This window comes from Pristiophorus japonicus, chromosome 11 (assembly GCF_044704955.1).
Source record: "Pristiophorus japonicus isolate sPriJap1 chromosome 11, sPriJap1.hap1, whole genome shotgun sequence".
Taxonomy (NCBI): Eukaryota; Metazoa; Chordata; class Chondrichthyes; family Pristiophoridae; genus Pristiophorus; species Pristiophorus japonicus.
The window spans coordinates 50,225,962-50,238,179 of record NC_091987.1 but is presented as its reverse complement, the minus strand read 5'-3'; the positions used below and the strand labels follow the sequence as shown (position 1 = coordinate 50,238,179).

Sequence of the window (12,218 nt, the reverse complement as noted above, 5' to 3'; positions counted from 1 at the left end):
TCAAGGACTTTGGAGAGGAAAGGGAGGTTGGAGATGAGGCGGTAGCTTGCAAGCACAGTGGGATCAAGTGTTGCTTTTTTGAAGAGAGGGGTGATGACGGCAGATTTGAGGGAGAGGAGGACAGTACCTGAGGATAGAGAACCATTAACAACGTCAACTAACATGGGAGCCAGAAAAGGAAGTTGGGTGGTCAGGAGTTTAGTGGGAATAGGGGCAACGGAGCAAGAAGTGAGTCTCATGGACAAGATGAGCATGGAGAGGTCAAAAGGGAAACTGGAGAACGCTGCAAGTTTAGGGCTAGGGCAGCGGGAACCTCGGAGTAAGCTTGGTCCGGTGGGCTAGGGGAAGGAAGGGATGTAGCAGAGGCAGCTGATCGGATGGTCTCGATCTTTGAGTCAAAGAAGTCCATGAGCTCCTCACACTCCCATCTCTTTGCTGTTCTTTATATTTCTCCCAGTCCGTGGGATCTCTGCTGTAATATACGCCCTTTTTTTAGTTTAATTACACACGCAGAGCTCTTGCCCTTCAGATGTATGTACAGGTCTTGTATTCGACCAAATGCCTTTTTGAATACCTCCTACTGTTCATCTGTAGCTTTATCTGTTAATAGTTCTGCCCAGTCTATTGTGGTCAATTCCTGCTGCATCCTCCAAAGTCAGCCTTGCCTAAGTTTAAAACCTTGGTTCGTGACTTACCCTTCTCCCTCTCAAACCTAATATCGAATTCTAATATATTATGGTCACTGTTAGCTCGGTGGTCTTTTACTGTTAGATTATTGACAAATTCAAGCTCATTACTCATTGCTAACTCTATGATGGCCTGTTGGTTCAAAAACATATTAGTTCAGAAAACCGTTCCAAATAGACTCAAGAAATTTGCTGCCTTTAGGTCTTGAGTTGTTCTTCTTCTCCCAGTATGTATGAAAATTGAAGTCTCCCCTTATAACTACTCTGTTTTTGCAACAAGTTTCTCTGATCTCCATGTTTATGTATCCCACTACTTTAGTGCTATCATAACCAAAGTCTTGCATTCTTTTCTGTTCCTCAATGCTCCTTCCTTACTTAAAAACAGTATTTAAAAGACAGTAAGAAATACCATCAAAAATGAAAACTCAAAGGGTGTTGCATGTGGGCTCCAGACTGCTTTTCCATAGAACTTATGCTCATATAAAATTAGAGTCTGACCAGAATTATACCTAAGGTTAATGAATCGGTCACCAGTACCTGATCTATCTTATCCAGAAGAGCAAATCAAAATTAGAGTTCATTAAACAAAGGGTGAGAAGCACCCTCACCATATCTTTATGGGGCCTACAAAAGGCCCAGAGTCAAGCAGCTAGCCGGTGTAGCTGCAGCAGGGAGAAAAGGCAAAAAAGATGGAGAAAGAAATCGAAAGTTGACATCACAGCCAAGGGGGTAAGTGATTGGTGAGTAGTTTTTCTTTTTCTTTTCTTTATCAGTAAGTAACCTTTATCATTGTTGTTGCCCAATTAGGTTAATCTAAGGGTTAAGTCATGGCAGGAGAGCTCGGACACATGTTATGCTCCTCCTGTACTATGTGGGAACTCAGGGACGCTTCCAGTGTCCCTGACGACTATGTGTCCGGGAGGTGTACCGCCTGCAGATCCTGGCGGACTGCATTGCGGCACTGGAGCTGAGGGTGGATTCACTCTGGAGCATCCACGATGCTGAGAATGACGTGAATAGCACGTTTAGCGAGTTGGTCTTAATACAGGCAGATAGGGAATGGAAGACCAATAGAAAGAGCAGTGCAAGGAAGGTAGTGCAGGGGTCCCCTGAGGTCATCCCCCTGCAAAACAGATGCACCGATTTGGGTACTGTTGAGGGGGAAGATTCATCAGGGGAGAGCAGCAGCAGCCAAGTTCATGGCATCAAGGCTGGCTCTGCTGCACAGGAGGGCAGCAAAAGGATTGGGAGAGCGATAGTGACAGGGGATTCAATTGTAAGGGGAATAGATAGGTGTTTCTGCGGCCGCAACCGAGACTCCAGGATGGTATGTTGCCTCTCTGGTGCAAGGGTCAAGGATGTCTCGGAGCGGGTGCAGGACATTCTGAAAAGGGAGGGTGAACAACCATTTGTTGTGGTGCATATAGGTACCAAAGATATAGGTAAAAAATGCGATGAGGTCCTACGAGACGAATTTAGGGAGCGAGGAGTTAAATTAAAAAGTAGGACCTCAAAATTAATAATCTCGGGATTGCTACCAGTGCCACGTGCTAGTCAGAGTAGGAATCACAGGATAACTCAGATGAATATGTGGCTTGAGCAGTGGTGCAGAGGGGAGGGATTCAAATTCCTGGGACATTGGAACCGGTTCTGGGGGAGGTGGGACCAGTACAAACCGGACGGTCTGCACCTGGGCAGGACCGGAACCAATGTCCTAGGGGGAGTGTTTGCTAGTGCTGTTGGGGAGGAGTTAAACTAATATGGCAGGGGGATGGGAACCTATGCAGGGAGACAGAGGGAAATAAAATGGAATCAGAAGCAAAAGATAGAAAGGAGAATAGTAAAGGTGGAGGGCAGAGAAACCCAAGGCAAAAAAAAAAGGGCCGCATTACAGCAAGATTCTGAAGGGGCAAAGTGTGTTAAAAAGACAAGCCTGAAGGCTCAATGCCTCAATGCGAGGAGTATTCGGAATAAGGTGGATGAATTAACTGCGCAGATAGCAGTTAACGGGTTTGAAGTGATTGGCATCACGGAGACATGGCTCCAGGGTGACCCAAGGCTGGGAACTCAACATCCAGGGCTATTCAGCATTTAGGAGAGACAGAAAGGAAAAGGAGGCGGGGTGGCGTTGTTGGTTAAAGAGGAAATTAATACAATTGTAAGGAAGGACATTAGCTTGGATGATGTGGAATCGGTATGGAGCTACGGAATACCAAGGGGCAGAAAACGCTAGTGGGAGTTGTGTACAGGCCACCAAATAGTAGTAGTGAGGTTGGGGACAGCATCAAAGAAGAAATAAGGGATGTGTGCAATAAAGGTACAGCAGTTATCATGGGCGACTTTAATCTACATATTGATTGGGCTAATCTAACTGGTAGCAATGCGGTGGAGGAGGATTTCCTGGAGTGTATTAGGGATGATTTTCTCGACCAATATGTCGATGAACCAACCAGAGAGCTGGCCATCCTAGCCTGGATGATGTGCAATGAGAAGGGACTAATTAGCAATCTTGTTGTGCGAGGCCCCTTGGGAAAGAGTGACCATAATATGGTAGAATTTATTAAGATGGAGAGTGACAAAGTTAATTCAGAAACTAGGGTCCAGAACTTAAGGAAAGGTAACTTTGATGGTATGAGGCACAAATTGGCTAGATTAGACTGGCAAATTATACTTAAAAGGTTGATGGTGGATAGGCAATGGCAAACCTTTGAAGATCATATGGATGAACTTCAACAATTGTACATCCCTGTCTGGAGTAAAAATAAAACGTGGCTCAACCGTGGCTAACCAGGGAAATTAAGGATAGTGTTAAATCCAAGGAAGAGGCATATAAATTAGCCAGAAAAAGCAGTAAACCTGATGACTGGGAGAAATTTAGAATTCAGCAGTGGAGGACAAAGGTTTTAATTAAGAGGGGGAAAGTAGAGTATGAGAGGAAGCTTGCTGGGAACATAAAAACTGACTGCAAAAGCTTCTTTCGATATGTGAAGAGAAAAAGATTAATGAAGACAAACATAGGTCCCTTGCAGTCAGATTCAGGTGAATTTCTAATGAGGAACAAAGAAACGGCAGTCCAATTGAACAAAGACTTTGATTCTGTCTTCACGGAGGAAGACATTAATAACCCTCTGGATATACTCGGGGACCAAGGGTCTAGTGTGAAGGTGGAACTGAAGGATATCCTTATTAAAATTGTGTTAGGAAAATTGATGGGATTGAAGGCCGATAAATCCCCGGGGCCTGATAGTCTACGTCCCAGAGTACTTAAGGAAGTGGCCCTAAAGATAGTGCATGCGTTGGTGATCATTTTCCAACAGTCTATCGACTCTGGATCAGTTCCTATGGACTGGAGGGTAGCTAATGTAACACCACTTTTTAAAAAAGGGAGGGAGAGAGAAAACGGTTAATTATAGGCCGGTTAGCCTGATGTTAGTGGGTAAAATGTTGGAATTAATCATTAAGGATGAAATAGCAGCGCATTTGGAAAGCAGTGACAGGATCGGTCTAAGTCAGCATGGATTTATGAATGGGAAATCATGCATGACAAATCTTCTGGAATTTTTTGAGGATGAAACTAGTAAAGTGGACAAGGGAGAATCAGTGGTGTATTTGGACATCCAAAGGCTTTTGACAAGGTCCCACAAAAGAGATTAGTGTGCAAAATCAAAACACATGGTACTGGGGGTAATGTACTGACGTGGATAGAGAACTGGTTGGCAGACAGGAAGCAGAGAGTCGGGATAAACGGTTCCTTTTCAGAATGGCAGGCAGTGACTAGTGGAGTGCCGCAGGGCTCAGTACTGGGACCCCAGCTCTTTACTATATATATTAATGATCTAGAGGATGGAATTGAGTGTAATATCTCCAAGTTTGCAGATGACACTAAACTGGGTGGCGGTGTGAGCTCACAGGCTCCAGGGTGACTTGGACAGGTTAGATGAGTGGGCAAATGCATGGCAGATGCAGTATAATGTGGATAAATGTGAGGTTATCCACTTCGGGGGTAAAAACACGATGGCAGAATATTATCTGAATGGCGGCAGATTAGGAAAAGGGGAGGTGCAGCCAGACCTGGGTGTCATGGTTCATCAGTCACTGAAAGTTGGCATGTAGGTACAGCAGGCAGTGAAGAAGGTAAATGGTATGTTGGCCTTCATAGCTAGGGGATTTGAGTTTAGGAGGAGCAGGGAAGTCTTACTGCAGTTGTACAGGGCCTTGGTGAGGCCACACCTGGAATATTGTGTTCAGTTTTGGTCTCCTAATCTGAGGAAGAACATTTTTGCTATTGAGGGAGTGCAGCAAGGGTTCACCAGACTGATTCCAGGGATGGCTGGACTGACATATGAGGAGAGACTGGATCAACTGGGCCTTTATACACTGGAGTTTGGAAGGATGAGAGGGGATCTCATAGAAACATAGAAGATTCTGACGGGATTGGACAGGTTAAATGTGGGATGAATGTTCCCGATGTTGGGGAAGTCCAGAACCAGGGGACACAGTCTTAGGATAAGGGGCCGGCCATTTAGGACTTAGATGAGGAGAAACTTCTTCACTCAGGGAGTTGTTAACCTGTGGAATTTCCTGTCGCAAAGAGTTGTTGGTGCCAGTTCACTGGATATATTCAAGAGGGAGTTAGATATGGCCCTTATGGCTAAAGGGGTATGGAGAGAAAGCAGGAAAGGGGTACTGAAGGAATGATCTGCCATGATCTTATTGAATGGTGATGCAGGCTCGAAGGGCCGAATGGCCTACTCCTGCAGCTATTTTCTATGTTTCTATGTTAAACATAGAGCAGCATTTATGGTGAAAAATAAATTAGGTGTCGAGTCATTACAAGAGATATATTTCCATCAAATTTCCCAGTTTGATATTCAATCTGGTCTGCAACACAGTTGAATGAATTGAACCACAATTAAGGTTTTGAAGAACACATTTTGAGAACAACAATCTGTTCTTAGCCAGGCCAGCGATGACGACTCTACAATTGGCTACAGTGTCTCTTGTTTAGGGGGTGGGGGTGGGAAATCAGGCTTGTTTCCTGCTCTTATTTGTATGCAAGTAACCATGTGAATCTACTGCAGTGTCCTCATAGTCAAATAGTCTTTTGACAGTCACTGTATATGCTCACACAAAAAGAATGACTACTTAGGCAAGGTATTGCACCTGTCAGTGATTGTAGAATCATATCTAGCGTCAGTCAGTTCCTTCGGGAGAGTAAGTTGGAGAGGGGTGTGGATAAGAAGCTTCTCGTACACAATTATAAATCATGCGCCAAACACAAAAACTAGTGATGCTTAAAACCAGTTATGCTGGAAACAAAACTACAGATAATACACATATCTAGCATTAGTTCATTGTCTCGTTTGTGATTCAATGTTGTATTTTTGTGCAGAATAGCTCTTTTACTTCTGGTGTTGAAATAGAATCTCCTGGTTCTTACCCTTTTAAAGTTAGCAAGAATGTAATGTGCACTTACAGCAAGCTTTACAATAAATACTGTCCAAATGTCAAGTATTTCAGCTGGGTCGATACAACAGCAATTTTGTTTACATAAGCTGATGATTTTGACAAAATGGCCTGGATTGAGCTCAGAATGATAAACTTTACTCTTACCTGAAGGGGAAATGTGTCTCCAATTTATGACAGGCTCTGGTCTTCCATTAGCTAAGCACACAAGAGTCACATTGCTGCCTTCATTGACTGTGATGTTAGACGAGATGTTGTAGATTTTTGGTGGAACTGTGGAGAAAATGTATATTGTAATCATAAAACAGATTTATAATGTGTCTCTTTTTATTACCACATATTAGTTTTACTGTCAGCCTACAATTGATAATAACATAAGTATTTATAGCAAATAGGTTATCTGATTGTTTCCAAACCTAATTTTAAAATTAATCTAGTCTGTGTCTTTCAAACCATATTATTAATGAGCAATATATAAATTGTACTAATAAACACATTTTGTAATCTATACTGTATTAAATTCCACCTTCCATCTAAAATTTGAAGACACATTCAGACAGTAGGATGTCCATTTAGTTTGGCAATGTACATCAGTCATCTTCTTTCTGGCCTCCAGGACTCAAGCATTTAAATCATGGCCAAGCAAATAGTAAGAAATAGTGAATCAAACCAAATTCAGATAGTCTTGAAGTAGTCTGCAGTTTGATTGAGTCCAGACTGCAAATCTGCTCTAAAATGAGCATTTAATTTCAAAGTGACAAGACAGAGAGTCACAGATTCAAGAAAAAATTAAATATTATTTTGGTGTAGCCGAGTTATTGAGCGGTTTGGGCAAATGCACATTACCAAGGCAGTGCACAGAAAATGAATATTGATGGAATCATAGAATAGTACAGCATAGAAGGAGACCAGTCGGTCCATCGAGTCTGCGCCAGCTCTTTCAATGAGCAATCCTGTTAGTCCTGCTCTTTCCCAATATCCCTGCAATTATTTTCTCCTTCAAGTATTTATCCAATTCCCAATGCAATCATCTTTCACCTTGCTAAGTATTAAAACAAAATTCATGCATTAAGGGGATTGGGATAAATAATAATTATGATAGTTACCAACTGAAATTGTTCGTCTGATTCGAGTATTCAGTGGATTATAAAACCTCAGTACAGTTTGAACTATTTTATAACCAGTTTGTTTGGAATTTCCATAGTGGTCTATTAAATAAACTACATTTCCTCACACACCTTGTAAATACAACAAAGCAAATGATTTCCTAAAATATTGGAGAGTCTAACTCAAAAATGGTGCAGTTCTTAACTTTCAACAGATCTGTTGGGCATTCTGAAAAACCAATTCAGGGAATGAATGTAAAATGTTTCCTTTTCATGCAACAAGAAGCCATTCTGTTTTGCTAGAAAGATTAACAATGGCCACAGGAGATGTGAAGCCAACAATACTGGTTTCAGCATGAATCTGTGTGGCTCATTTGTAAATAGCTGACTTTGTCCACACTGGTCTGGTGAGGTACAATGAGTCAGTTTGTCATAAAAACCCTGGTACGGAGGGCATACAATTGAACTAAATGTAGGTCCACAATGGTCAGTTCAGTTTTGTGTATATGTGGTATAAAAATTGAACAGCAGATACTTACACTGCCTAGATAAAAGTAAAGGATAATCGAGTTGAAAGAATTCATCATCATCATCATCATAGGCAGTCCCTCGATTTGAGGATGACTTGCTTCCACATCAAAAAGTTCACAGATGTTTCAATGAAGGACCTAAAATTCCAGGTCCTGAACTAAATCTTGAAGATTGGAAGTTGCCTGTGAATGGATTTTTTAACGTGTGGTGGCTGTTGCACACCAGCCACCACATGGGCTTGACAGAGCTAGGTCTTGGTCCAGTGGCAAGGATTAACCAAGACGACTGGAGACCTGCTCTGCTGCACTGATCTAGTGCACACACATATCGCAGTGTGGCCTGGCCCATGATGCCCCTGGGCCCTCGCTTCTTCTAGCCCCAAACTCACACTTCACCTGGGCCCCAATCACATCCCTCTACAATCTCTTGTCACTCCTTCGCCCCGACCTCGCCACTCCTGCTGTACTTGCCCACGCTCCAATCACGACCTGGATCTTGGTGTCGTCCCTCTTCACTGCCGTTCACAGACACCTGTGTGTCTTTGGGAAGCAAGCTGCCACTAAGATCCGGGCCTACAGGCAACCTTAGGAGACAACCAGGGAACTGGTAATTGTCTGTTTCCAGTAGGCTAAGCAGCCCCTGGTCTGCGAGCACCATCGGAGCAGGCCGGGGAGCGGAAGGAGCAGCATTGAGGCATACCACTCCAGGGAGCAGCACGTGCTGGAGCAGGAGAGGAGCAACGCCAGTGAAGGAATTATCACTTAATTGTCTCCATATACACTCAACATTGAAGAATAGATTTAAAAGTCATTGTGAATTTTCCATATTTTTGCAAAAAGAATCAGAGGCCGAACTTGCCCCGCGCTAGATTTGGGGAGGTCATTTTGTTGATGGAGAATTTTTTGTGCTGGCGTGGGATGCGCCAGCCCCGGCGCAGATTTGGGCTTTTTATTCCCCAAAAATATCGACTGCGCTAACCCTGCGTTCACACGGCATGACGCTCAGCGCCGTGCTCAGCACATTAGTGCGTCGCTAACACGCCGCGTCAAGGCGCCGCGTCGCAAAGTCCCTCCCCTTGCTCTTAAAGGGAAGGGATGCAGCGATCTAAGCAGCACATCCACTGCGACCCACTGGGCCACCAGGGAGGGTGTAGGTTGGGACAGTGGCCCAGCACCCAAGAGGGGAGCTGGCCTGCCTGTTGGCGGCCCCGCCGAACCAGCGGCCGCCATTGTCAGGCTGACTGATAAGTCGGCGACAGAAAAAGGATGGCGGCCGCTGCAGCGGCACCTCCCCTTTAAGGGTGACAGGAGCACCCCACAGCTTCTCGCACCGGGGTCGGCGCAAAGGGGTCGGCGTAGGGTGCTAAGGGTTTGGCGCGCACGCCAATCAGCACTAATCGCTGGGCATAGCGCAAACCACTTTTCACCAGCAGATCCGCGCAGGTCGAAGTGGCCGCCGTGCCCAGGCGCGAACGTATTAGAGCTCCGGTAGCACCAGCTGAAAGTGCTAACTGGCCCTGGGCAAAGGGACAATTTCAGCCCCTCAAACTCTGCAGAATACAGCTCTGCAAATTGTACTTTTTGGTATATATCCAAATCTATAAATTGTGGATGACAACTGCATTTAGGGGTCACACCCTCTTACAAATTCAGCCACAGTACTGCCTCCAGTACCCATGTTTGCAGCTATTTCTCACAAAGCAGTGAAGAAAGACTTGGAATAACTAGCCTCTGATAAAACCGCGTAATGTATCTGAATGACAGATCATCATGACGGGGGAAGAATTAATTGTGGCGCGCTAAGTGTAGTCGACTAAAACTGAGAGAGTAAGAAGCCAACTGGAAAACTAAGGGACATAGAGTGCAGACTGATGGAACATGTTAGGAATTTGGTTGATTGGTTCATCCATCTGAGTTCTAGCATCACCATTATTTTGAAATTTAGTGTTGAAAGAGTTATTTTTTTATTCACCAAAAGGACCTTTATTTTCACCCAGCACAATTATTGGTTATCGGTCTCTCATAAATTGAAAATTAGATATGAAATGATATATGGGAGTATTGCAATGATTATCTTCACAATCTCCAGTTTGTTTGTTACAGTTCCCATTCTATTTAAGAAAATTAATTCCAGAACTTAGAATTATAATTTCAATTTAATGCTGGAGGATATTGTGATTATTACTGATGCCTATATAATAAATGACATGATACCATATGATATTGTACCTTCAGTGAATAATTCTGCTATTTGTTCTGAATCATACCTTAAATAAAATACAGAGATTTTTGTGGCAGATTGACTTGTGTGCATGTTCAAACACATTTGTGATATTTGTTTACGAAGATTAATAGTTGGGGCTTATTTCAAGAGAATTAATGGAATTAGGGCATTCTTTGAGGAAAGACTAGAGTGTTTGCTGCACTTACAGAATTAAATGTTCAGTACTGTGTTCACTCATCAGTACAGGTACAACAGTACTTGGTCTCGGGAGGAGATAGCATTGTTAATGGTAGGTGCAACAAGGAAGAAACTCCCCCAGGAATAATAACATGAACTAAAATAATTATATTACAAAAATACCAACATAAATTCACCATTACTGCAAAGTAGTAGCAGATAATTAGCTAAAAAGCTAAAGAAGTGCAAAAGAAAGCCAGGCCTTATCAGGGATCCATAATAGAATCCCTGCAATAGTTTTTTTGCTCTTTTATTCTATCAATAAAAATATATTTTAGCCTTTAATTTATTCTTCCTTCTCCCCCTCTCCCTCAATCCATGACTATAAAGATGACATCACAAATTCAATCCTTATATTATATCAAATCTGAAAAAGCAGTACTGGCGACTGGTTCAACTACAAAGGAAATACAAGCACCAGTGTACTCCCGACAGCACCCAGCATAACCCAAGATATCAATTAGACATGATAAACAAAACATCTGACCTGAACTAGCGTGTATTTCCATGTTCCGGTTGTTCCCCCATGCCTTGTGTTCACCTGGGGCAGGCTAAGCTCTTGGGGGAGTGGTGGAGTGGCAGGGGGAGGCGGGGGGGCGGGGCGGGCTGCAGCAGTGGTAATGCCTACTATCTGAAAGGCCTTGTGGTTGCTGTCCAAAACAAGAAACAGAAGGCCCTGAAAACCTTTGGTGTATTTGTTATAAAGAAAGTCTTTTTTTTTGCACTGAGGGAGCCGGGCTTCAAGGACAAGTAACAACAGCAACTTCCATTTATATAGTGGCTTTAACATCGTATAACATCCCAAGGTGCTTCACAGGCGTGCAATCAGACAATAATTGACACTGAGCCAAAGAAGGAGGCATTAGTACAGGCAAGTAGATAAATTTTAAGGAGCATCTCAAAGGAGGAGAGAGAGGTGAAAAGGCAGACAGGTTTAAGGAGAGAATTCCGACAAAGACCCGCTAATTACAGGTGTTACTCCACTTGGGTTTCTGTCAAATAGCGGCTTAAGCAAATGAGGCAGAAGGTGTGGAGATATCACTCCTGCCTTACTTGTATCCACTACAGATGCAATTACTTAGTGGGCCCTTGCAGGAATTCTCGGAAGTAAAATAGCAAAGCAAAGAGGGTAATGAACTGATGCAACTCATCTTCACTCCTTTTTCGCCCAAGAAAAAAAGTGTTTCAGGGGCAAAAAATGTAAGAAAATCAGCCCCCTAAACTGAGTCACAATCTTGACTGTCATTCACACGAGGTTACCCTAGAGTATGAATTTTGGGAGAGTAAATGATGGCTTTGGATTTTCCAATATTTCATTGGAGGACATTTCTGTTCTTCCAGTACTGGATGTCAGATAAGTAGTCTGACAATTTGGAGACAGTGAAGGGGTCGAGAGAGGTGAGGGTGAGGTAAACCTGGGTGTTGTCAGCGTACATGTGGAAACTGATGTTACTTCTGATTTCCTCCAAGGATCTACCCTTGGCCCCCTCCTATTTCTCATCTATATGCTGTCCCTCGGCGACATCATCGAAAAAAACAGCATCAGTTTCCACATGTAAGCTGATGACCCCCAGCTCGACCTTACCAAGACTTCTCTTGACCACTCCACAGTCTTCAAATTGTCCTACATTCAGTACTGGATGAGCAGAAATTTCCTGCAACTAAATATTGGGAAGACCGAAGCCATTGTCTTCGGTCACCACCACAAACTCCGTTCCCTAACCACCAACTCCATTCCTCTTCCTGGCAAATGTATGAGGCTAAACCAGACTGTTCGCAACCTTGCTTTCATATTTAACCCCGAGATGAACTTCTGATCCCATATACGCATTATCACAAAGTCTGATTATTTCCACCTCCAGAACACACGACTGCGCCTCAACTTATCTGCTGCTGAAACCCTGATCCATACCTCTAGACTTGACTATTCTAATACACGTCTGGCCAGCCTCCCAGGTCAACCCTCCGT

The 12,218-nt window shown here is 43.5% G+C and overlaps 1 protein-coding gene across 2 annotated transcripts in view; it reads right to left on the bottom strand.

Moving 5' to 3' along the window:
* lsamp (limbic system associated membrane protein) overlaps nt 1-12,218 on the bottom strand; it is a 1,086,137-nt gene that overhangs the window by 420,799 nt on the left and 653,120 nt on the right. For both annotated transcript variants that reach the window (XM_070893384.1, XM_070893385.1), the window contains exon 3: nt 6,300-6,425. In XM_070893384.1, coding sequence (XP_070749485.1) covers nt 6,300-6,425 — 126 coding nt within the window. The remainder of the gene's footprint in view (nt 1-6,299; nt 6,426-12,218) is intronic.